Source organism: Capsicum annuum, chromosome 7, assembly GCF_002878395.1.
Source record: "Capsicum annuum cultivar UCD-10X-F1 chromosome 7, UCD10Xv1.1, whole genome shotgun sequence".
Taxonomy (NCBI): domain Eukaryota; kingdom Viridiplantae; phylum Streptophyta; class Magnoliopsida; order Solanales; family Solanaceae; genus Capsicum; species Capsicum annuum.
The window spans coordinates 206,901,485-206,927,323 of NC_061117.1; the positions used below are offsets into that span (position 1 = coordinate 206,901,485).

At 34.5% G+C, this 25,839-nt stretch overlaps 2 protein-coding genes and 1 pseudogene across 5 annotated transcripts; all 3 read left to right on the plus strand.

The window, feature by feature from the left end:
- The first annotated feature begins 1,312 nt into the window (after positions 1 to 1,312).
- Positions 1,313 to 7,816, plus strand: LOC107878342 (probable aminotransferase TAT2). The gene is made up of 7 exons (XM_016725298.2): positions 1,313 to 1,712; positions 4,399 to 4,738; positions 4,823 to 5,041; positions 6,118 to 6,177; positions 6,459 to 6,614; positions 6,703 to 6,796; positions 7,375 to 7,816. The coding sequence occupies exons 1-7, from the start codon at positions 1,432 to 1,434 to the stop codon at positions 7,491 to 7,493; spliced, it is 1,269 nt and encodes a 422-aa protein (XP_016580784.1). The 5' UTR covers positions 1,313 to 1,431; the 3' UTR covers positions 7,494 to 7,816.
- A 5,766-nt stretch (positions 7,817 to 13,582) lies between these two features.
- Positions 13,583 to 18,000, plus strand: LOC107876785 (annotated as a pseudogene).
- A 2,451-nt stretch (positions 18,001 to 20,451) lies between these two features.
- Positions 20,452 to 25,460, plus strand: LOC107878341 (tyrosine aminotransferase). Of its 4 annotated transcripts, none has more exons than XM_016725295.2 (7): positions 20,452 to 21,029; positions 21,876 to 22,215; positions 22,299 to 22,517; positions 23,428 to 23,487; positions 23,773 to 23,928; positions 24,017 to 24,110; positions 24,686 to 25,460. In XM_016725295.2, exons 1-7 carry the CDS (start codon positions 20,755 to 20,757, stop codon positions 24,802 to 24,804), a joined length of 1,263 nt encoding a protein of 420 aa, XP_016580781.2. In that variant the 5' UTR covers positions 20,452 to 20,754; the 3' UTR covers positions 24,805 to 25,460. The 4 variants fall into 4 exon arrangements, with proteins under 4 accessions (XP_016580781.2, XP_016580782.2, XP_016580780.2 ...); XM_016725296.2 differs by having other exon boundaries at positions 20,478 to 21,029; positions 24,592 to 25,460; XM_016725294.2 differs by having other exon boundaries at positions 20,478 to 21,029; positions 24,596 to 25,460.
- Positions 25,461 to 25,839: the final 379 nt, after the last annotated feature.

The window sequence follows — 25,839 nt, forward strand, 5'->3', positions numbered from 1 at the left end:
ACAAACACAAACTGTTGTATCTAGTATGTGAAGAGGCACAAACAAGCAATTGTCCGTTAACCACCAGAGTTAGCATAGTGGTTCAGCACTATGTCCTTTAAGCAAAAGGTCGGGGGTTCGATCCCCACCTTTGACGAATGGAGCAAATTCTGTGGCCAGTTTTCTACCGCAAAATACGCTAACCGAGGAACGAAGAATTAGTCTCACGACATTTCCCCGAATGTAGGAACACCTTGGGTAACCTAAAAACAAAAAATTGTCCATTCGAGGTTTGGTGCTTGGTGCTATAACTCCATTTAATATCTTTCCAGTGGGTACTCTGCCAACTGTAGCACAAAAAAAGCACCACCGAAAAGATACTATAAACACTAATAAAAAATGTAACACTATGGACATCATAAATAAATTAAAATAGCAAAATATAGAAACCGTTCTTCCAAAATGAGCTTCTATTATATTATTTTCCTCATAGTTTATCTTAATCACATACTTCTAATAGTAAGATTTTCGTAAGTATTTGATAAAATAAAAATAAAACGCTAACTTTTGAGGAATTTTGGGAGAGAGCAAAATCACACCCAAAGGTGTGACCTAATAGTTCAATAAAATTGAATTGAGTATCATGATGTCTTTGATTCAATTCCCAACAGAGACGAACATTAAGTGATTTCTTCTCATCTATTTTAATTTTGGTGGACAGAGTTGTCTGCTACCTATTATTGATGAGAGGTGGCAGATATCCTATAAAATTAGTCGAGATGCGCGTAAGCTAACCCGAACACCATTGTTATCAAAAAAGCAAAACCACCAAGAGGTGTTATGATTATGCAACAATTTATGAAATTGCATTTATAAAGGGATATATCATTAAATTGTAACAAATTTTCTCACCAATTCGAGGCATCACATTGAACATGATCTAAATCATTTTAAAGCAACTTAACTCCACGTTCTATAAAGTGTAAATAAAAAATTTAAAATACACTAATCATAATATCATAGAACAAAAAAATTCATTACATTACTTCAAATCATAAAGACTTCAAATGCACCTTAACGTTGTTATACTTATATCCCAATAAGTCAAATATACTGTTTTATTAATCAGGCAACCTAATACACCCGTGAGCAAATTCGGAAGTATATTCACTTGTCTTAGGTGCGTGATAAGAAAGAAAAAAATCTTAAAATAACAAAGTTACATACGTGACGTGACAATATTTTATTGGCCATTATTAGTATTCTTAAGGATGATTACAAGTTGCATTTTCTGCCCATATTGCTGGATAGTATATTCTTAAAGCATTACTTCTTTTGTCATTTTGTCAATTCTTTTCTAAATTTTGGCTTTATATATTTGCAAGTATATTGCATTAGAAATCCATTTACATTTATCTAATCCTTTCTCCCGAAAAATTCAAACATCCAACCATGGAGAATGGTACATCTACAACAACAAGAAAATGGAATTTCAAAGAGAACGAAAAGCTGGTGAGTGTATCGGAACATACAGTAAGAAGTGTTCTTAATAAGTTGAGCTCTTGCATTGACCCTGATGATACTCGACCTGTTATCCCTCTTGGACATGGTGATCCTTCTGCTTTCTCCTGTTTTCGGACTACTCCGATTGCTGAAGATGCAATTTCTGATGCTGTTCGCTCTGCTAAATTTAATGGTTATTCATCCACTGTAGGCATCCTTCCTGCTAGAAGGTACTCCATCCGTCACAATTTATGTCACATTTCGAGATTCAAATAAGTATATGTTTTTAGCTGTAAATTTTTCATATATCTTTTAAATATGTTTGAATTGTCAGCTTTTGTGATCTAGAGTATTCTTGTGTAACTTCTTAAATTGTTTGACTTTTTAAATCTGAACTGTATCACATGACGGAGTACTCTCTCCGTGATGATTAGTATTTAATAGCATGGAAAAAATGGATAGGAAAAAGTAAATTATCCATTGACTCTTTTAAATCGGACAGGTATATCAGGCGCGGAGCTACCCTTTGCCGAGGGTTCATCCGAACCCATCTTCGACGAAAAATTATGCTATATATGCATGGTTAAAATTATTTTTTTATGCAGGCATATCAGATGTTGAACCCCCTTCGGTTAGTTCGTATGTTTACTTGTGCCCCTTACGGCCTATTTGGATGGTGGTTTCCCATGGTATGGTATGGTTACCATGAAAATCATGTTTGTTTCCATGATTTTTTAAAAATGGTGGTATGGTATGTTACTATTCCATGGTTTGATAACCATCGAATGAAGCAATTTATAGAACCACCAAATTGGTGGTGTGCCATGATTTTCATTTTTCTTTTTCAACTATACCCTTATATAATTTTCTTTAATCCTATTTTATCCTTATCAACAAAATACATGCTAAGACTACGCATTTGTTAACAAGATCGAAGATTGCAAGACTTCCTATTAGCAATATAAAAATTCAAAGAGTGAGAAAAATAATCACAGTTATTTAGTAGTAGTAGTAGTTTTTAATGCCAATAAAAACTCAATTCGATCAAAAAAAATTTGAAAATTGAAATGGAGGGAAACAGAGTGAATGCACAAAAAGTATATACATGGGAAGTGATTTTTGAACTCTAAGATACATACATGTATACCAATTGTTTTATTGATTGAGAAGTACTTCCCGATTGCATTAGTTTGCGTTCGTCAAATCTTTGTTTAGCAAATACCCTTGTGAATTTGGCGTCTTAAAAGGATCATCGGATAGCTATGAGAAGCATCAAGAAAGAAAGGACAACTGGTTACGCTAGCACTGATATGGATAAAAGAGTTGATATCTCAAATGTATTACAATTAGAGGTATTTTAGTAAATTTACCTGTTATCATACCTTACCATACCATCAAATCAAACAAAAAATCTATTATTAAACCGCAGTGAACGATACAGTCCATTCAAACATGGTACTGTACCATACCATACTATACCGTACCATACTACACCATACCATACATTATGAAACCATGGCAAACCACCATCTAAACAGGTTGTTAGTGAATATCCTGGCTCCGCCACTGAGTATATTATTGGATATTTATTTTTAATACACTAGACAAGTATTGTTGGACGGAGGGACTAACATTTGGTGCCATTGTAAATTTAATCTTGTTGTAATGTGCTTGGATCTGGGACCATGGAGTTGTTAGCATTTAATTTTTGACGTCACTTGGTTAAGGGGTGTCTGTCATTGATTGCATATTAGTGATTCTCATTTGGAAGTGTTTGGTTAAATGTGTACCGCAGTGTATTCTTCTAGCTATCTATTTAATTGTGACATATCTTGCATGCATGTAATTGTCCTTGCTTTTTTCTGTCATATGTATCACAAGGGAGTTTTTGATGTAACTAGTAAAGTTGCTTTAATGTGGCAAGGAGGTCACATCTTTGAGCTGTGAAAATAGCCTCTTGTAGAAATGCAGAGTAAGTTTGTGTATAATAGATCGTTGCAGTATAGCCCTTCCCTGAACCGCGCATAGTGGGAGCTTCTGCCCTTTATGTATCACATTTATGTGTGGAATCAACCTATTTTGCAAGAGTCTTCATATTATGGATCCTTGTGGTCTGATTTTTTCCTGAACCCCGTGCATAGCGGGAGTTTGGTGCCCTGGACTGTCTTTTATGTATTACATTAAGTGTACTCATACAAATGCGGATTCAAAATTTTGAGTTTATAGATTTTGGATTCTAGAAACGACCGTCTATTAGATTCTAGGTAAATTATTAATACATATTGGATTTCTTAACTTAAATATAGAGTTTGGTTCAAAGCTACTTATTCTGCTGAACCTGCAACCAATGCTCTAGCTCTGCCCCTTAATCTAGTCTAATGTTAATGCTGTTTAAATAATTGAGGGTAGCTTCCTTTATACTTTGTAGTACTTGGTAGGGGCTTTATTGGTTCATACTGTTCGGTTGATGTGTATATTCTATCTGTTGTCGAATATAAGTAGTGCGTTGTCTTTGTTTTCCTTAATTGGTTTTTGTTTAGTGCATCAGCTTATTTTGAAATATCTTTCCACTTTTGTTTATCATATAGTTCTTGGACTCTGTATCAGTTGGGAACGTTACTCTTAACCTATGTTGCCTGGACAATCGGACTCTTCAAAAATGTCAATGGGTGCATGTTAGGTTCTTCAAAAGTATTGTTTTTTTTAGAATCTGACATGGGTGTAACCTTGAAATTGAAGAGTCCGTGCAACTTAACTCTTAACAACATTGCATTGTGTCTACATTTATGGCATACAAGAATTGAAGCAATTCTAGAGCTATTTCAAAAGGAAATATCAAATATGGTTTCTTGATTCTTGAAGGCATCATTCATGGTCTTCAAATTCACAATATTGATGATTTTTTTCTTTGAAAAGTGCTGTAGCGGAATACCTTTCTCAAGATCTCCCATATAAGTTGTCCCCTGATGATATTTACTTGACAAGTGGATGTGGTCAAGCAATTGAAGTACTTCTGAATGCTCTTGCACGTCCAAACGCAAATATTCTACTTCCAACTCCCGGATTCCCTTACTATGAAGTGTGGGCTGGATTTACTCAGATCGAAATGCGTCACTTTAACCTTCTCCCAGAGAAGGAGTGGGAGGTGGACCTTAATGAGGTCGAGTCTTTGGCCGATGAAAATACCGTGGCTATGGTCATTATTAATCCTGGGAATCCTTGTGGCAATGTCTACACAGAACAACACTTGAAGAAGGTATGTACTCCTCCACTTCTTTGTTGTAATATATTGATATCCTAAGTCATTATGAATATAAAGAGGTGCTTTAATTTCTATCAGGTGGCAGAGATGGCAAGAAAGCTTGGAATTTTAGTTATTTCTGATGAAGTTTATGCTCATCTCACTTTTGGAAGTAAACCCTTTGTGCCTATGGGAATCTTTGGATCGGTTGCCCCTGTTGTTACACTCGGATCCATATCAAAGAGATGGATTGTCCCTGGTTGGCGGCTTGGTTGGCTTGTTACAAATGATCCAAACGGCATACTAAAAGAACATGGGGTACTTTCTTACTTAAGATGGTCTTTCTACTGCTCTCATATATTTATTTTTGTGGAAAAAATTAATTTTAGTTTTCACTTATAAAGCCAAATTTAGGTGTTGAAGAGCACTTCAGCCCCGTGAAATGCTGTTTATCCGCTAAGATCTTTTCTGTGGTAATTTTTACAAGTGGTGTGTCTTTTGCAATAGTTTTCTGTATCAAAAGAAAACCAATCAGACTGACATTAAACAACCAATTGAACTGACACTTGACTGTGTAATGCTAAGTTTAAACAGAATGACACTGAATTTGCATAAGAACGAGAAACACATAGATCAATTGACTGACACTTGATTCTCTAATGCTAAAGTTTGAACAGAATGACACTGAATTTGCGTAAGAACGAGAAACACATAGATCAATTATAGAACTTGAGTGGCACTTGATTCTCTAATGCTAAAGTTTGAACAGAATGACATAGAATTTGCATAAGAATGAGAAATACAAATCAATCATAGAACTTGATGCAAGTTACTTCACTGGTGAATGTTGCAAGGCCTATATTTGATTTGCGTTTACCTTGAGCTGAGGGTCTATTGGAAACAACCTCCCTACGTTCAGGTCCTTCACAAGGTAGGGTTAAGGCTGCGTACACACTACCCTCCCCACTCACGGGATTACATTGGGTATGTTGTTGTTGTGTTTGCTAATGGACTGTGATTGAGCGACAGACATTTGTCATGGGTCGGGAGTTGGTGTAACGGGATGCAGTTTCTTGGAGGATTAACAGGAAAGCAATATGGGAAAACTTAAAGAGATTCTGATGAGTTTCCTTATAGCATCAAAATCCATGGAGCTTTTGATTACAAAAAAAGAAGAGAAAATGGTGTAATCTGTGGAAGGTTTTTGATGCAGTAAAAGCAGATTAGGGTGAATTAAACAAATGTAGTTTCAAAATAGAATGTCATAGGGAGCTTTGATACATCTGTCATGTAAAATCTGTGATTGAGACTGACTGGCGCTCTTTAAAAGGAGGATAAGATTATTTTCTAACGAAAATGTCTGAATGTTGTAATCTTGGTTTTCTTATTTTCAGGTCATAGATTCCATCCTCGGGTATCTCAATATAACTTGTGACCCTGCAACCTTTATTCAGGTTTGCTCTTGATAGTACTTTCTTCTGCTTGCGTTGTTTAAGAAATTTAATACCTGTTATTCCTTTTAGCCACACATTTGGTAGTATGTCTCCCTGAAATATGAAATGGAGTTGCCAAAGAATTGAATTTTGTTTGGTCGAACAGCTCTTTGCATTATGTAAACATATTCCTGGTTCTTATTTGTAAGCTAACGGAATAGTGATTTAAGAATTTACTATAGGTGTAATTGTCTACATCACTTACTGAGGTATCGGATTTCTTTTTGTTCTTACTTCGACAGGGGGCAATTCCTCAGATCCTTCAGAAAACAAAAGATGTTTTCTTCTCCAAAATAGTAAATATGTTAAGAGAAGATGCAGACATCGTTTATGACAGAATCAAGGATATTCCTTGCATCACTTGTCCAAGTAAACCTGAAGGATCTATGTTTGTGATGGTAAGAGAAAAATGGAAGCTTAATTAGCCATTAGCTTGTGATTAGAGCATGTAATCAATATTCTAATGGAGGTCTTTTCCCCCTGTAGGTCAAGCTTCATTTGAACCTTCTAAAAGACATCGAAGATGACTTGGACTTCTGTTTCAAGCTGGCTAAGGAAGAATCTTTGATGATTTTACCTGGTAAAAGAAAACAAATCTCTTAGAAAGCTAATAAAACTGTCGAGTAGACAGGTTTCCTTACTCGAACAAATGTCTCTTTAGTGGAGGACTATCTTTTCAAATTCCTTTATTTTGGAATGTTTCTCATATGCTTGTAGTCGTTAGAGAATTCGTATTCACGGGTCATAAGTAGATTCTTTTATTACGCCAACAAGCCTTTAATTGCATCCAATTCAGAAAGTTCCCGCGGGACAAACAGAAATCATCCATACATATAAGATCTGTCAGGCTAGTGCTCCCTTCTGGTGATATATAGTTCAGTTCAACCCCTAAAAACTAAGGTATATTCACATGTGAGTATCATTGCAGCTGATGCAAAGGCAGACATTTGTCAAATTTTATTAGACTCCATGAATGTGCCATCTTGTATGAACATGAAATTTGTGTAGGTTTCGTGTTGGTGCATGGATTCGCAGCATGAAAGTAGACTGTCACTCAAAAGAGCAAGTATACACATATGAAGTTTGTGTAGTTCTGTAAGCACAAAAACTGGTGTGATTCTATGTTGTGTAGACATCTGACAATAATTCCTGGTGCAGGTGTTGCTGTGGGACTAAAGAATTGGCTCAGGATCACCTTTGCATGTGAGCCATCATGTCTAGAAGATGGTTTTCAGAGACTAAATGCCTTCTATCAAAGGCATGCCAAAAAACATTAACTTACTATCTGAGAAACAACCTTGATATCTGTTACGGTCCCCTGATATGGATCTTGTTATGGACGCTGCAAGATGAATTCACATCTTTTCTTCCTATGACCTATGGTGCCGGTTCATTATGAGAGAACCTGCAATCTCTTGAGTTAAAAGTACTCGAAAACTGGAATAAATTTCTGCTTATCCTTTCATTGAATTCAAATAACTTTGTAAACAATATTGGTGGATATCTCTGCATTATGGATTGGCAATTGTTATCTTCAACTACTGGTTGAAAACAAAAATAATTACTTGTATATAACGTGTACTGTAAATTTGTATTTTCATTTTATTTGTACCTATCAAGGTTAAATTTTTTAATTTTGTATAAATAAGGAATTCTGATTGTTAAATTCAATCCAAACTGCAGAAGAAATTTTTTGACTAGAAACATTAAATTGTTTTGGCAAAATTCTAGAAATTGCAACATAAAAAACTACACCAGACTAAAGAAATAGACCAAAAATAGAAGATTTGCACTTCAAAAGTTGTACCATACACTTGAAATAGAGCAAAATAAACTTAAACTGCAAAATCTGTACTTGCAGTGTAAGCTCCCAGTAAATACTTTCTATATTTTCAGAGTTAGGCAAATATTCGATGAAGAACGAAAGTGCTCACTTTTGAGAAACTTAAAATATCAAAACTATTTAAGTGATATCTAAAGAGTAATTGGGAAATGCTAGTAGTTTAGTTGGTTAGTTACATGAACTTCCACCTTGTTGGTGAGAGCTCAATTTCCCACATTATAATTCCCTCCCCCATTCTCCTTCCCCTGCCCTCAATAAAAAACATAAATAAAAAAAATCTAAAGAGTAATTTAAACCTACTATAGACATAAATTTTACTTGATATAAGAGTGTTCCTATTGTTTGATATGAATCAGAAAATCCAACAACATATTCAATGTCATCCCATAAATAAGATTTGTGGAAAGTAATGTGAATGCATACTTTACTACTATTGTGTGAAGTAGCAGTATTGTTTCGATAAATCCTCGACTCAACTAATAAATTAGTAAATGTTTTGTAATTCTTTTATGGTTGGTTAGTTATATGAGTTCTTTAATTACATTTATCGGAAAACAAACAAAAATAAAATAATTAAAATTAATGCCTTCATTAAATTATAAACAAATGAGACGTTAGTTTCTGAAACGAAGTTGGATGGCGAAAATCACTTGTAATAATTGTACCAGTCCATTAATTCAACTGATGAACAATTGCGTTGAGTTTGGCCAGTCGTTTCGCAGAGTGGATTGAAAAGTTAATACATGTATTAGTTTAATGTGTATTAGGGATTGTTTGGTAGAGTGTATTAGAAAAACTAATGTATGCATTAATTAATGAGCATTAGTAATATCTTATTTGGTACAATATTTTTACTATGCATAAATAATATTTGTACTAATTATACACTGTATTTTATATTAAAGTGTGTATTAATAATATACACCATTTTTCATGTATTAGTAATGCAAGACTTTCAACACATGTATTAATTTATTAAATGACATTATTACCTCTTAAATTATTTTCCCTCCTTCTTTTCGCACCATATCACACTCCCTTTTCTTTTCCCACCATAAAAATTACTCTCTGTTTTTTCGAAAAAGAAAAGGTTGCTGCATCTTCCTCTTCTTACTGCATCTTCTCCTTAATCAATATTTGCTTTTCTCATAAGGTTAATAATTCTAGTAAATTTATATTCCCAAATTTGATTTTCATCGTAGGCAAATCCTTATGTCTATAATGTAAATCGTAAAGTCTATGAAAAAAATTTATCTTACTGGACAGTATTTTGGTCTGTATGCCTTTATAAATATTCCTTGGGGAGAAAAAGAGCTATATAATCTTGAATATAGGCGTAATTTGGTAGAGATTGTGTTGGTAATGCAATTACTGCAGAGCTTGTTCAACGGTATAATCATATCAACGAAAACTTGTTATTTTGTTATAATTTTTTCGGAGCATATTTCCAGAAACTGATTAATTTGCTTTGAACCTACACTTGTTAATGAGTTATCTTGTACTTATATTGGTAAAAATTTAACGATGGTTGAATGGTTATGTGATTAAGGAAAAGGTAATTTGGTAAACAAATATTTTTTTACAAAAATTATATAAATATATATTATCTTTGATACATCAAACCAAACAATGTCTAAAAAATAATGGATGTGTGATTAATACCAGCATTACTAATACTTGTATTAATAATACAAGCATTACTAATAATCCTTATTTAGTATTATTCTTATACACTTTACCAAACGACCCTTAAGTAGTATCTTATTTGGTATATCTTTTTACGAGGGGTCATTTGGTAGAGTGTATTGAAATGTTAATATATGCATTAGTTTAATGTGTATTAGAAGTACTTTATTTGATATATCTTTTTACCCTATGTATAACTAATGCAAATACACTCTATTGTGTATTGAGGTCTGTATTACTAATACCTTAAAATCCATGGCATTAGTAATGCAATGAATCTAATGCATGTATTAACATGCTTAAAGACCTTATTGTCCCTCAAAAAAAATTTCACATCCTTTCCAACATATATATTGAGGGTATTATGTAAAAGATTTTTTTTTTTTTAGAAATTATGTAATTCAAGTTTTTTTTAATACATCGAATCAAACACTGCATAAGAAAAATACAAGCATATCTAACACAAGCATTACTAATACACCATAGTTTGTATTATTTTTATACAATCTACCAAACGACCCCATATATGTGTATTGAGACGTGTATTACTAATACATCAAAATCTATGATATTAGTAATGTAATGGATCTAATACATGTATTAACATGCTTAAAAGACATTATTATCCCTCAAAAAAAATTCCGCATCCTTTTCAACATATATATTGAGGGTATTATTTAAAAAAAAAAAATTCTTTTTTAGAAATTATGTAATTCATTTATTTTTAATACATCGAATCAAATACTGCATAGGAAAAATATAAGCATAATTAATGCAAGCATAACTAACACAAACATTATTAATACAAGTATTACTAATACACCATATTTTGTATTATTCTTGTACACTCTACCAAACGACCGAGCTTGTTTAGTTATGAGAATTTTTTTAAAAAAATTATTTTATATTGATAAAAATTGTAGTGTTTGTTCATAAAAATTTTAAATTATATTAAAAACTTATTTTCTTTTTTTCCACATTAATTTTCTCACAAAAAGTTATTTTCATGGTCAAATATAATTCCAATTTCAAATTAATTTTTTTCTTTTTAGTTTCTATGGCCAAACGCTTGGTTAGTTGAGAAAAAGATTTTACAAAAGCCATTCACTAGTATCTTCAGCTCAAAATCATAGAGATATTAATGATGGTGATCAGATAGTTTTTACGCACATCAATTGAATTTACGAGATATTTAGAATAGGAAGAATCACCTAGTAATTTGAACCTAAAAGTTGAAATGAATGATAAAAAAATCTGTTCAAAATGGAAATGGAACTCTATCCCCTGAAGTTTGCTCTTCTTAAATCACTAGTTAATCCTTAACACTTTCTCCTACTTAGAGTATTTCTTTTTTTCAGTTTTTCCTTTTCAAAGTTTGTTTTAGTTGAAGTTCTGATTTTTTTTTTTTAAAAATGAATAATATCCTAAAGTAGAAACTTGGTCAAATGGGAAACTTAGAGCTCGTTTGGTACGAGGGACAATGGATAATAGTCACGGAATAAAACATTACTAGATTATTTTATTCTGCAATTTGGTTAGGGTCTGCGTACACTCGAGACACCTCACTTTGTGGTAATACACTGGGTATGTAGCTGTTGTTGTTGTGGTTAGGGGTATTAATTAATCTCCTTATTACTTATTTCACTATTTATACTATACTGATGCCAGGATATAGGATAAGTTATCCTATATATACGTTGGTATAACTTATCCATGGATATCCCAATCCATAGGATAAATTTGTTTATCCCATCCCCCATACCAAACAACCCCTTATAGTGAAATTGTTATCTAAAGAAGGAAAGAGTGTCGTATAAATTTTAACGGGGTGGAGGTGGGGGTGGGTTCTTGATTGTAGAATTGGGATGGTATACTCTAGTTTTACATGGAGTTGATTTTTAGATTGAGTTTTCCTTCACTTGAGGATTAGACTTTGTGTTGTAGCATTTTACTTTATGTTTTGAGACTTTGAACAAGACCATATAGGGTATTTGCATATGCCAGGTTCATTTTGTTGGTGTATGAGGTGGTTTGGGCGGGTTGGAATGTATTCCGCTTAAATAGCCTTTTTGGGAAGGAAATGACTAACTCTAATATGACCAAGTCTTGAACGAAAATATGAGATTGGCCTCGACTAGTATAATTGACATGTCAATCGATATTAGACAAGCATTTTTAGGTTGTAGGATAAGGAAACTGTTATCCGAAAGCAGGAGTTGTAGAACTGGAGAATTCAGATGGTTAAATCAGGAACTCAACAGAGGGGTTTCGAGAATGTAACTTAATTTTGATGGAGAGACAAAAGCGTAAAGTGTTTTTTCATATCATTGTCAATGAATTGTATAAGTACTTGTAGTTGGGTACAGAGGAATAGATTGAATTCAATTCAGTTGCTAACTAATTCTAGGAATGCTACTGTTCACAACTAATTTTCCAGCTAAAACTGGCTAACTGATTTGGCTAACAACTAACTGCTTCGCTGACTTGTCCTGCCGACTCAGCTAACGAGTTTTTCTCAGCACGGTCTTTAGTTTCTAATGCAAGCAATTCAGGAAATATAGCAGGAGCCACTTGAATCATACATAACTGAGACTGGTTACCTGAGATCTTCTCTAGTTTGCCAGCTCCAACAAATGAGATCTGTGTGTTTTCTCCTCTTAGTATTGTATTTTCTGCCTTTGTACCAAAACTCCGTAGTGATTTTGCTAAAATTCGTTTTGATATCCCCCAAAGTCAGCAGCCATGGCACCTTAAAACAACTGCACAAGACCCAGTGGCAGTAGAAGGAACTCAGCATAGATGTCAGCTCCTTGCAATAGCCAAGTGATTAGACACACTCTGTCCATCTTCATCATGTATTCATTAGCTGCACCCACCATTCAAGGCATAGAGGCCTTAGTATGGTGCCCAAATTTTTCACCAAGTCAGGATCTATGAACTTAAAGGAACTGCCAGTTTCAACTTAGATGTTTAATGGCTTTCTTGAGTTCTGTAGCCTAGTGAACCCCTCAATGCATGAACAAAAATTTCCATCTGTTCTAATGCATGAACCCCTTGCTTTATTTAATGATCATTCCACTCCTCCAATTGCTCCTGTAATTGAACGTTGAACGTCATTTGAGTCTTCAAATTCCAACAACTACAGTTGCTTCAAGTTTTTGCATTTGTGTCCTGGTGTCTACTTTTCATCTGAATAGCAGGAGTTATAGAACTCGAGGATTATCAGGAACTCAACAGAGGGAAATCGAGAATGTAACCTTATTTCGATGGAAGAGAGAAGATGAAGTTTAAGAGAATTTGTAATGACAAGTAAAGTGTTTAGTCATATCCTTCTCAATGAATTGTACAAGTACTTATTGCTGGATACGGGGGAATAGATTGAATTCAATTCAGTTGCTATAAAAATTCTTAGACTGCTACTGTTCACGACTAGCTTTCCCGCTAAAACTGGCTAACTGATTTGGCTAACAACTAACTACCTTGCAAACTTGTCTTGCTGACTCCGCTAACATCTAATATTCTGATAAAAGAAGCTGCAACGCAATATTGATTAACGCCTTTTAAATGGATTTTAGTCACCACAATATTAATTACCCACCTTTTAAATGGATTTTAGTCACCACAATATTAATTACACGCCTTTTAAAGGGATTTTAGTTATATACACTTGATGCAGTTTAACCCGTGAAGTAGGTTAGAAATCATCTTAAGTTGGTTACTAATGATTAGTAATGCTTATAGTTATGACCTGACTGTGTTACACGGTTAGTGAGCATAAAACTTAAAACTCTTTTCAAATTGTAATTGTACTCCAGAAGGGAAAGAATGATTTGAGTAATGTTGATGTTTCAAACATTTACCCGGCCAATAGCAGAATATCTGTCTCGTGACTATCCGCACTAATTGTCAGAGCATGATGTTCATGTCACAGCTGGGGCTAAGCAAGCAATAGATGTCCTAATTACAGCTCTTGCTGTTCCTGGTGCTAATATTTTGCTTCCTAGGCCAGGGTATCCAGCATATGAAGCAATTGCCACATTTAACCGTCTTGAAATGAGGCACTATGATCTTCTCCCTGAACAGGATTAGGAAGTGGACATTGATGGGCTTGAAGCTCTAGCAGATGATAGCACTGTTGCCATAGTTGTTATAAACCCTCGAAATCCATGTGGGAATGTGTACAAGCGAGAACATTTGAAGAAGGTCGTTTCATCGTTGCATTAGGCGTGTTTATATATTAAATGTGGTTTTAAATTTGCTCATTAGTTGTTGGTTTCTTGAATGAGAGTAACAGCTAGCAGAGGCTGCAAGGATGCTTGGAATGCTAGCAATATCAGATGAAGCCTATGGTCATCTAGTGTTTGGTAGTAATCCATTCGTGCCAATGTGTGTCTTTGGAGAAATTACACATATTTTTTTTTTTGACAACGGTAACATTTTGTATATTAATCATCAGCTCGAGGCTGTTATCCAAAAATTTACATTATATCGTATATCCCCAAAGTGGGAATAGCAGCCAAAAGAGACAACAAGAACAAGAAAACTATTCCTATATCCTCTTCCGTCTCATAAGGATCCTAGTATGTCTACAATAGCCACTGGATCATCTATATGCTCAGAACTACACCAATAGCAAAAGGTGATAATGCAGTTCATTTTAATCTTGCGTAATGGGCTACTCTTGTTCTCATAACATCTGGAATTCCTTTCCTTCCATATGGTCCAACAAATGACTGCTGGGACAATTCTCCACCTGCTCTTATCAATGCTGCCACTACCCTCCAAGTTCCATCTGAGGGTGTCTTCTCCTTCCTTGAAGCCTGAAAACTGATCAAGAGTGCCATAAAATTCAGCTAACCTCTCCATTTCTCAGTCTTGCATCAATCTTCTATAGGTCAGGTTCCAACCATGTTCAGACCAAAATTCCTGAAAGTGTAGACATCTGTTGTTGATTTACTTGGTATATATCTGAGAACAACAATTTTAAACTTCCATTCCCTAGCCAGTTATCTTCCCAAAATCTGATTTTCCTACCATTGCTTACCTTGAAACCAGTTTTATTAAAGAAACCATGCCAGACTCCTAATTGATCTCCACAATCTGGTTTCATTTGCGGAGCAGGAGCTTACTTCCGTAGTCTTCTAGGGTCCTTCCTTTTCATATTTGGCTTGAATCACCTTCCCCAAAGCGCCTGATCTTCTAAAGGGAATCTCCACAACCATTTCATGAGTAGACTTTTGTTCTGTTTTCTCAAGTTTCTAATGGCTAGTCCGCCCTGCTTCTTGGACAGTAGCAAAGTTTTCCAATTGACTAGATGAAAACCTTTATACTCCTTCTCATCATGCCAGAAAAGGTTCCTGCTCAATGCATCTATTCTTTCCTCCACCTCGACAGGAAGTGGAAACACAAACATCAAATAAGTTGGTAATTCATCTAACACAGAGTTGATCAAAACCAATCTACCACCTATGGAGAAATTGCACATAGTCTGGCAATTGACTCCATATAAAAGAGTTGGATGGTTCCTCGTTGATGTTTTGGCTGGATTGTGATGTGTGATCCCAATGGCATCCTTCAAAAAACACGGTGTTCTCTCTCCCTCTCCATTTCTCTCTTTAAAAGATAAAGCAAAGAGGGAATTCTGACGGAAGAACTTTACCTTTTCCTTTTCTTTCTTGTTTTAAGTGAGAAAAATATATGAATCACGGAACAAAATAGCAAGCATTAGACTTCCATTCATGCCTATCACTGACACCCTGAACCATGCAGCCACACTAGCAGCATTTCTACTTGCTTATAAGGGTGTTCGTTTATACTTCACAAATACAGACATCTATATGCAGAGTTAAACATCTTACTTTTTGTCTTCTAATCTCAGGTTGTGGAGTTTTATCAAGAACTACCTCAAAATTAGTGTTGTATCTCCTACACTCACTCTGGTATATTACACGAGTTTATGCAGAACTTTTAATATTGTGTGCAATTAACTGAAATGTTAAACCAATAAAAATGTTAAATCACCTTTAAAGCATGGAAAACTACTCTTTTAGCAGTTTATTCTGTTAAAGTGCTACTTGAGGCTGCAATTATTGGTTCTCGTTTGTCTTTCTTGACAAATTGATATAAATAATACTGTGTGTGATCTACTAGTGTGATAACAGTATCCTACAAGTTCATCTCAACATGCTTGTCATGCTTTTATTTTTAGTACTTTAACAATGTTCTGATGATACCCAGCCTAAACTTTTTTGTGTCAACAAAAATGCATACTGCCCGATACTTGGGTTGCATCAGCATCCAAATTATAACATAGTTAGCTCTTCTGTTTTCCTTCTGGCATCAATCAAAATCCTTTTCACAGAGAAATACCTTTTCCCATATTTCTGAATTATCATGTGGTGTTTCTTGTGATGCACATTATTTCTTTCATTCTTGAGGGTGCTATTACTATTATTCTTGTTGAAACACCTGAAACTTTCTACTCTAATACCATAAACCTACTGAGAGACGCAGCAGACATATGTTATGCTGGTCTAAGGGAGATTCTGTGCTTACTCCATCAAGCCACAGGGATCCATGTTTCTTTTGGTATTTGTATAAATACCTTAGTAAAATACAATTTTTTTTCGACATTTAGTTGGAAAAAGAATCTGAATATTCTTATTTGCGATCAATTCTATCAGACGAACTAAACATGTCACTTCTGGAACGCATCAACAATGAGATGAAATTCTGCACCAGGCTTGCTAGAGAGGAGTCAGTAGTTGTTCTACCCAGTAATTTTTTTAAGTTGCATTACTGTACAACAATATTGAGTAAGAACCGCAGGCAGCGAGATGCGTGCATGCTTATAAATTCAATGCATTGCAGGGGAAGAACTTGGATTGAGGAATTGGGTAAGAGTATCTTTTGCTGTGGAAATTTCAGCTCTTGAGGATGGCCTTAGCAGGATCAAAGCCTTTTTTCCGTCAACTTTGTCAACATTGGTCCAAGTCTACCAAGAAGACAAATAATAACACTTTCAGGTATTGCTATCGGACTCGATAAATGGCTTCTGATAATTGTTGCAGTTAAGCCATCATAGCTCGAAATGTGAGTATTCTTTATTTCATTTTATATTTTAATATTTAAGTATCTAAAGGAATGCCACTACTAGGTCGCCTAACACTAAATGAGTACTTTGTAGTATACCCTAGTTCTTTAATATAGTTCGTAAGTTTAGAAAAGGACATCCTATCCTCATCGACATCCAAAAATACAGTGATTTGTCCACCAACACATGTTGGTTCCCCGCTGCTAACATCCAAAACTTCACCATGATACCCTCTCAATAGTACCAATATAAAACCGACCATGCCTTAGCTAAAATTAGACAACAATCATAGTAAAAAAAACAAACATAACCTGGGAAGGAAAGAATCAAATAGTTAAGTATACATGGGGAAACATGGTACAAATTCTAATTTTTGGAAAAAAAATTGGACTGGACAAACATGTAACAACAATAACACACTGCATAACCAAGCGCATACATAAATCCAATTTAAACTAAAAAAGACCCTAATTTATCCCCAAACATAGAATTTTCAGACGACAAAGAGAAGTAATTTCACCTAATTAATCACATGTGATGAAACATTCAATTTTTCGTTTAGGTTAGTGACGAAGAACACAACTACCAGAAAAGTTTCAGTCCAATACAGAGTTTTGACACGCACGGTTTAACACATCATGAACTAAATCATCAACAGTTTCGCAATTCTAAAGAAATTTCACCAACAAGTTGCAAGCCACAGCTTCATTACAATTGTGTATACTACGAGTCAAAATGGAAAACATAAGTAAATGAAAAGAATTTGAGTGATTTTGATAGAAAGTACGATGAATGAATGAATGAATGAATAGTATTTTGTACGAGATTTGGATGAGATATTTTTCCTAAAATCAATAATAAGGTGGACCCCTCTAAATTTTTTGGTTTTGACAAGTGCGTGCAAACAAAACTTTTAAGTTTTGATCAGTCACTTGTCAAGGTCAGCAAATAATACACTTAAAAAGAATCTTGGAGAGTGATACGGCCCCATAAGACAGTAAAAACGTGCTTCTGAGTGTGCTTTACCCCATTTTTCCCTATAGAAAAGGACATCTACCTACTTTACTAGCTAGGGCATTCTTTTTTTTTTTTTCCGTACAACTTTGTTTTATAACGAAGGGTATGATGTTTTTTTTTAAAAATACTTATATCTTTGATAAATGGTATTCCCTCCATTTCGCAATAAGTAAATTATTGGGGTATTTATTGGTGTTTCAAAATAAATGAATCATTGAATTTTTATGATTTGATAACCAATTAACTTTTGAAAAGGTATTACAAGTTCAACTTTTTCTTTTTTTGGGGTTAAAAATAGAAAGTTATATTAAATTTATATCTTTAATTTTTTATGTTAATTTGTGTGCCAAAATTCAACAATTCATTTATTGTGAAACGGAGGGAGTACTTATATACCTTCCATTATATTTTGAATATACATATGCCCCTACCATTAATGAAATAGTACGTATATGTCCCTCACACTAACGTTAGGGGTATATCGTAACCAAAGTATAACGGAGGATATATATATACTATTTATCATAGTTTGGGGTTATATTTGTCCCTTTTTCATTTTAATTTTCTTATCTCAGATAATTAGCCCAAACCCACTGCTCGATCCAGTCCCAATTAAAATTGGGGAAAGGACACTCTGTAGCACTTTTTAAAATAAATAGCCCAAGTTTGATATTTTTCCAAAAAGTGGCCAGTCGGGTGTACTATTTTCACTTTATAGTCATTTCCTAATTTGGGTCATTTTGGCCAATGTAGTTCAGATATAGTCCATATACATTACTGATACAGTGCATATACAATACTGATACAGTTTTCAACTTGGGTCATTCGACCCTTTTAAAAATATTTTAGTTTTTTTATTGAAGAGAGGACAGAAACGATACTTCAAATTAAACTATTTCCATGAAAATGACCATGGAATTTAAAATCCATTTTCTAGCTATTTTAATTTACTGTTTTGTTCTATACCGCTTCTACACACCTTCTATATAGTTTCTATACATATCTTATACATATAAATATTCTATACGAAAATTATGTAGTTTTGATACACAATTTATACAATAACTGTACATTTTTTTTACACGTTTTATACAACAATTATATAATTTTCATACACTTTCTATATATTTTTTATATATATTTTATACATATACATATTTGATAGAACTATTCAATTTCTATACATATATCTTATATAGATACATATTCTATTTAACAATTATATCGTTTTTATATAATTTAATTTTATTTCTAAACAATAAAAAAAATAGAATATTTGTTCAGTTAAAAAATTTATAACAAAAAAACATTGAAATATTTTTAAAAGTGTCGAATTGCCCAAGTTGAATATTGTATTAGTATTGTATATAGACTGTATCAGTATTGTATATGGACTACGTAAGCCAAAATGACCCAAATTAAGAAATGTCTATAAAGCGGAAATAGCATATCCGACTGGCCATTTTTTGAAAAGTTTTCAAACTTGGGTTATTTGTTTAAAAAGTGCTATAGAGTGTTCTTTTTCCTTTTTTATTTGCTATAAATTTTTTAATTGAAAAAATATTTTGCTTTATAATTATATAAAAATGTATATAGAATATGTATCTATATAAGATATATGTATAGAAATTAAATAGTTCTATCAAATATGTATATATAAAAAAATATATTGAAAGCTTATAAAAATTATATAATTGTTGTATAAAATATGTAAAAAAATGTACAATTATTGTATAAATTGTGTATCGAACCTGTATAATTTTCGTATAGAATATTGATATGTATAGAAACTGTGTGTAGAAACGGTATAGAACAAACCATCAAATTGAAATGACTAGAAAGTGGAATTTAAATTTCATGGCCATTTTCGTGGAAATAGTTTAATTTGTAGTGCCGTTTCTGTCCTTTCTCCATTAAAATTCAAGAGACGCCTATTTAACTAACACGTTTTTTCCATCCCTATAACGATATACATACACAATACAGTACCACTCACTACCATCAATTTTTTTTTAGAAAAAAATAATTAATCCATAATACCCCAAAACAACACCAAATAAATTGAACTCCTCACGTTTCAATTTTCAGCGAAATTTCATCGGAAAAACATTATCCAACACCACATAGCCACCGATTCCGTCGAACCAAAAAAACCCCACTAGCGAACCATTGCCACATCCCTATCTTCGGCCACCTTCGGCCTAATCTTCACTCTCTCCAACCAGTAAACACTAACTAGTAGCAGCTATCAATCACTGCAATTTGATTGAGGTTCACGTTTAACAGAAAAACAACGGGAGTATCGGGTTTAGAATAAAAGATAGAGGTCAGATTAAGTTGGTTTGAAAGGGTTCAATGGGTTTATTGGGTCGGGTAGTGGGTTTGGGTTAATTATTTGAGGTAAAAAAACTAGAATAGAAAAGGTAAAAATGGTACGTATATATCTCTGTCATACTTTGGCTACACATATGCCCCTACCATTACCGTTAGTGTGAGGGGAATATACATACCATTTTATTAACTGTACATACCTATCATTTATCATAGTTTGTCCCTTTTCCATTTTGAGAAAGAATAAGGGGTATATTATTGAAGCACTATTTAAACCAGAATGTTTGTGTCATTTTCCCACCTCTTTTCTATAAGGGACGACCCGGTTCATACCTACTCCGTAGGTGTCGGGGAGGGGGACCACTCTGGGCCTGACCTACGCGCCCTCACCCCAGCTTCGCTGGAGGGGCGTTTCGAACCCCCGACCCTGGCACACCACGGTAAGCAAGCTTACCGCTGGCACACCTCTTTTCTATAGTTTGGCTTTATATTGCAATTAGAAATCCATTTTGATTTCTCTTTCCTTTCCTCCTTCAACTCCATATTTGCTGAAATTCAAGCATCAAGCATGGAGAACAGAACTGCAACAAGAGGATGGAACTTTAAGGAGAATAAGAAATTGGTGAGTGCATCTGGTCTCACTGTAAGAAGTGTTCTTAACAAGTTGATGTCTTGCGTTGATCCTGCTGATACGCGGCCCGTTATCCCTCTCGGCCATGGTGACCCTTCTTCTTTCCCTTGTTTTCGGACCACTCCGATAGCCGAAGATGCTATTTCTGATGCCCTTCATTCTGCTACATTTAACGGTTATCCATCAACTGTTGGCATCCTTCCTGCTAGAAGGTACCATTCACTGGCATTGTGTACTCAATATTTACACGAAGAGTGTCAATTTAATGTTGCAATTGGTTTTGTAAAGAGTTTGAATCTGGGACCTTGGAGTTTTAAGTCTAATTTTTGGCATAGCTTGGTTCAGGTGTCTATGTCACTGATTTCATATTAGTGTTTCTCATTTGGAAGTGTTTAGTTAAATGTGTAACTCTCTGCATTCTTCCATTAATCTGTTTAGTTGTAAAATATCTTGCATGGGATATTCTTTGCTTTTTTCCGGCGTATGTATCACATTTAAGTTGAATTACTAGGGCGGATTCAAAAAATTGAGTTTATGAGTTTTGGATTCTAGAAAAGACAACTTAGTAGGCTTCTGAATAAGTTATTTATACATCTTGGATTTCTTAATTTAAATATAGGATTTGGACCAAAGCTACTGGTGTTGCCGATCCCTAATCAATAGTCTAGCTCCGCCCTGTATCTAGTCTAAAGTTAATGTTGTTCCAGTAAGTAAGGGTAGCTTCTGTTTATGCTACTAATTAGGTGCTATTCTTTATTCATACCGTACGGTTAATTTGAATGCTGTATCCTTTATTGGATGCAAGTATTCCATTTTATTAGTGCACCGGCTTGTTTTGAGATGGACTTTCCACTTCTGTTGGTCCTATAGTTCCTGCGTTGCATTCTAATCTACATTTATGGGATACTGGACTATGAAGCAATTAAGAAGCTATTTAGCTTATTTTATCCTGCGAAGAATAAGAACAAACTAAAAGGGAACATGGCTGATTGATTCTTGGAGACATCATTCATGTTCTTCAAAGTCAGAATAATTAATTTAATTTTGTTTTCTGAAAGGGCTGTAGCAGAGTACCTTTCTCAAGATCTCCCATTCAATTTGTCCCCTGATGATATTTACTTGACAATTGGATGTAATCAAGCAATTGAAGTACTTTTGAGTGCTCTTGCATGCCCAAACTCCAATATTCTACTTCCAACTCCTGGATTCCCGTATTATGAAGCGTGGGCTTTATTTACCCATATCGAAATACGTCACTTTAATCTGCTCCCGGAGAACGAGTGGGAGGTGGACCTTAATGCGGTTGAGTCTTTGGCCGATGAAAATACTGTGGCTATGGTCATCATTAATCCTGGGAATCCTTGTGGCAATATCTACACAGATCAACACCTGGAGAAGGTACGTGTACTTCCTCTTTTTGTTGTAATATAATGAAATGCAAAGTCATTTTGAATATAAAGAGGTGCTTTAATTTCTATCAGGTGGCAGAGACGGCAAGAAAGCTTGGAATTTTGGTTATTGCTGATGAGGTATATGCTCATCTCGCATTTGGAAGTAAACCATTTGTGCCCATGGGAATCTTTGGATCGATTGCTCCTGTTATCACACTTGGATCCATATCAAAGAGGTGGATTGTCCCGGGCTGTCGACTTGGTTGGCTTGTTACAAATGATCCAAACGGCATACTTAAAGAACATGGGGTACTTTCCTTTTAAAGATGGTCATCCTCACTGCTTCGACATATGTTTATAGTGGAAACATTAATTTTAGCTTTCACTTATAAAGCCAAATTTAGGTGTTGAATAGCACTTCAGCCCCGTGAACTGCTGTTTCTCCGCTAAGCTCTTTTCCATGGTAATTTTTACAAATGGCGAACCTTTTGCAATAGTTTTCTTTATCAAAAGAAAACCAATCAGACTGACACTAGACAATAACCGATTGGACTGACACTTGATTCTCTAATGCTAAAGTTTGAACAGAATAACTAGAATTTGTATAAGAACGAGAAACACATAAATCAATCATAGAACTTGACAGACACTTGATTCGCTATGCTAAAGTTTGAACAGGATGACATAGAATTTGCATAAGAATGAGAAAGGCATACATCAATGTAGAACTTTTGATGCAAGCCACTTCACTGGTGAATGTTCCAAGGCCTATATTTTATTCTATTGTGTTTTGTTAATGGACTGTGCTCGACTGAATGACATCTATAATATGTTGGGAGTTGAGGTAACGGGATGCAGTAGCTTGGAGGAGTAACAGGAAAGCAATACGAGGGGTAACTAAGTAGATATTGATGAATTTCCTTTTAGCATCGAAATCAGTGGAGCTGTTGATAAAAAGTTTAGAAAAGATGTCATCTGTTGAAGGTTATTGATGCATTATAATAAGATTAGGGTAACTTTAAAGAAGTGTAGAACAGTAGAAGTATATATGTTATGGGGGGGCCTTATTACATTTCTCTTTGTAAAATCTTTGATTGAGACTGACCAGACTGACTAGCATTCTTTCGGAGGAGGATAAGATTATTTTAAAACTACCAATGTCTCTATCTTGAAACTACCAATGTCTGCTTCTTGTCATCTTGTGTTTTCTTATTTTCAGGTCATAGATTCCATCAATGGATATCTCAAAATATCTTCTGACCCGCCAACCTTTATTCAGGTTTGCTCTTTATAGACTCTTCTGCCTGCATTCTTTTAAGAATTTAGTACCTGTTACTCCTTTTACCCACATATTTGGTAGTATTCTCCCCCTGAAATATGAAATGGATTTGCTAAGGGATTGAATTTTATTTTAGTTTAACAGCTCTTTGTATTGTGTAAACATATTCAGGTTCTTATGTTTGCCAGCTAATGGATAGTTGTTATTAAAGAATTGACTAGTGTAGGTGTAATTTTCCACATCGCTTACTGATGTATCTGGTTTATTTTTGTTCTTCTTTGACAGGGGGCAATTCCTCAGATCCTTCAGAAAACAAAAGATGATTTCTTCTCTAAAATAGTAAATATGTTGAGAGAAGGTGCCGATATCTGTTATGACAGGATCAAGGATGTTCCTTGCATCACTTGCCCAAGCAAACCTGAAGGATCTATGTTTGTGATGGTAAGTGGAAAATGGAGGCTTAATTAGCGATTAGCTTGAGATTAGATGATGTATTCAATAGTCTAATGAAGGCCTTTCTCCCTTGTAGGTCAAACTTCATTTAAACCTTCTAAAAGACATTGAAGATGACCTGGACTTCTGTCTCAAGCTGGCTAAGGAGGAATCTTTGATAATTTTACCAGGTAAAAGAAAACAAATCTCTTAGAAAGCTAATCAAACTCTTTCTTGGACTCCAGCTTTTCGAATTCCTTTATTTTCTTTGATGTCTTGGAATGTTTCTCATATGCTTTTAGTCGTTAGAGATTTCGTATTCATGGGTCATAGTGTCATTTGATTCTTTTATTATGCCAAACAAGCCTTAATTGCATCGAATTCCTGAAGTACAAACAGAAATCATCCATCCATATAATATTCTGTCATGCTAGTGATCACTTCTGGTGATATATAGTTCATTTCTACCCATAAAAACTGAGGTATATACAACTTCACCAGTTTCCAACAACCAAAGAAAAAAAAAAACTGAGGTGTATAAATATCTGAGTATCATTGCAGCTGATAGAAAGGCAGGCATGCGTCAAATTTTATTAGACTTCATGGATGTAACTATGTTATATGAATGTGAAAGTTTGTACTTTTTGTCTTGGTGCATTAATTCGCTGCAAGGAAGTAGACCATTACTCGAAGAGCAAGCATATGAATAACTCAAACTGGTGGGATGCTACGTTGTATAGATATCTGAAGATAACGCCTTGTGCAGGTGTTGCTGTCGGACTCAAGAATTGGCTCAGGATAACCTTTGCATGTGAGCCATCATATCTGGAAGATGGCTTCCAGAGACTAAATTCTTTCTATCAAAGGCATGCCAAGAAACAATAAGCTACTCGGAGAAGCAACCTTATCTGTACTGCACTGCATTATGGAGTGGCAACTGTGATCTTCAACTACTTGTTGGACCTCGTGTGGTGTACGGTGTACAATAGATCATACATAAGTTGGCTAGATTTTCAACAATATCCTCAAGTCACTAGAGGACTGAAATATGTTTTTCTAAACGGTATCCACTTCTGGATTATCATAGACGCTAACATTCTGGGGAATATCTTCAAACTCCTGCTACAGACTATCCATAATACGCCATTACTGTTGCATGTGTTTGTAAGATCAGTCTTTAACTAGCTAACTAAAACAAGTGTTTGTGAAATGTGCAGATTGTTGAATATTGTTGGGCACAACTTAAGTTTTACTATTGCTAAGTAAGGACCAACATTGATCTTACAGTTCTTGCACAATTTCTCCACTTTGAAACTTCTTCAAAGAAGATCGGAGTCTCTTTGGTGTTTACTGGGAGAAAATGTATACATCATGTAGCCCATATTTTTTGAGTTTGTTACCTGGTTTAGCCCATATTTATGTATAAATATGTTTCATTCACGATTATTATACAAGGTTGATACATTACGTATAATAATTTCCCCTAGGTATAATATTGTATGATACTATATATTGGACTGCATGATGTAACATTTTATGTTTGGGCGGTATATTTTTTAAAATTTTCCAAGCAAGTTAGAGGGCAAAAATCACTTCAAGGGGGCATTTGGCTCAATTTAGAGTGAAAACAGGTATTTAGAGTTTTTCGTATTTCTAAATAATTTGAAATTCAAAACATTTTGAATTTCAAGAATTTTTTAGCTATTCTAATTTCTATGTCCAAATATGATTCCTGTTGTTTTTTACCCCCTCTAGGAAGTCACACTCTTTTTTGTTTTTTTAATGATTCAAATTCACAATCTTAAAATTAGAAATGAGGGTTGCTTATCATTCGAGCAATAAAAATTGCGGCCAAACTACCGGCCTTGGTTTGTAATATTAGAGCGAAAATCACTTGTGGTAACTGTGTCAGTCTCATCA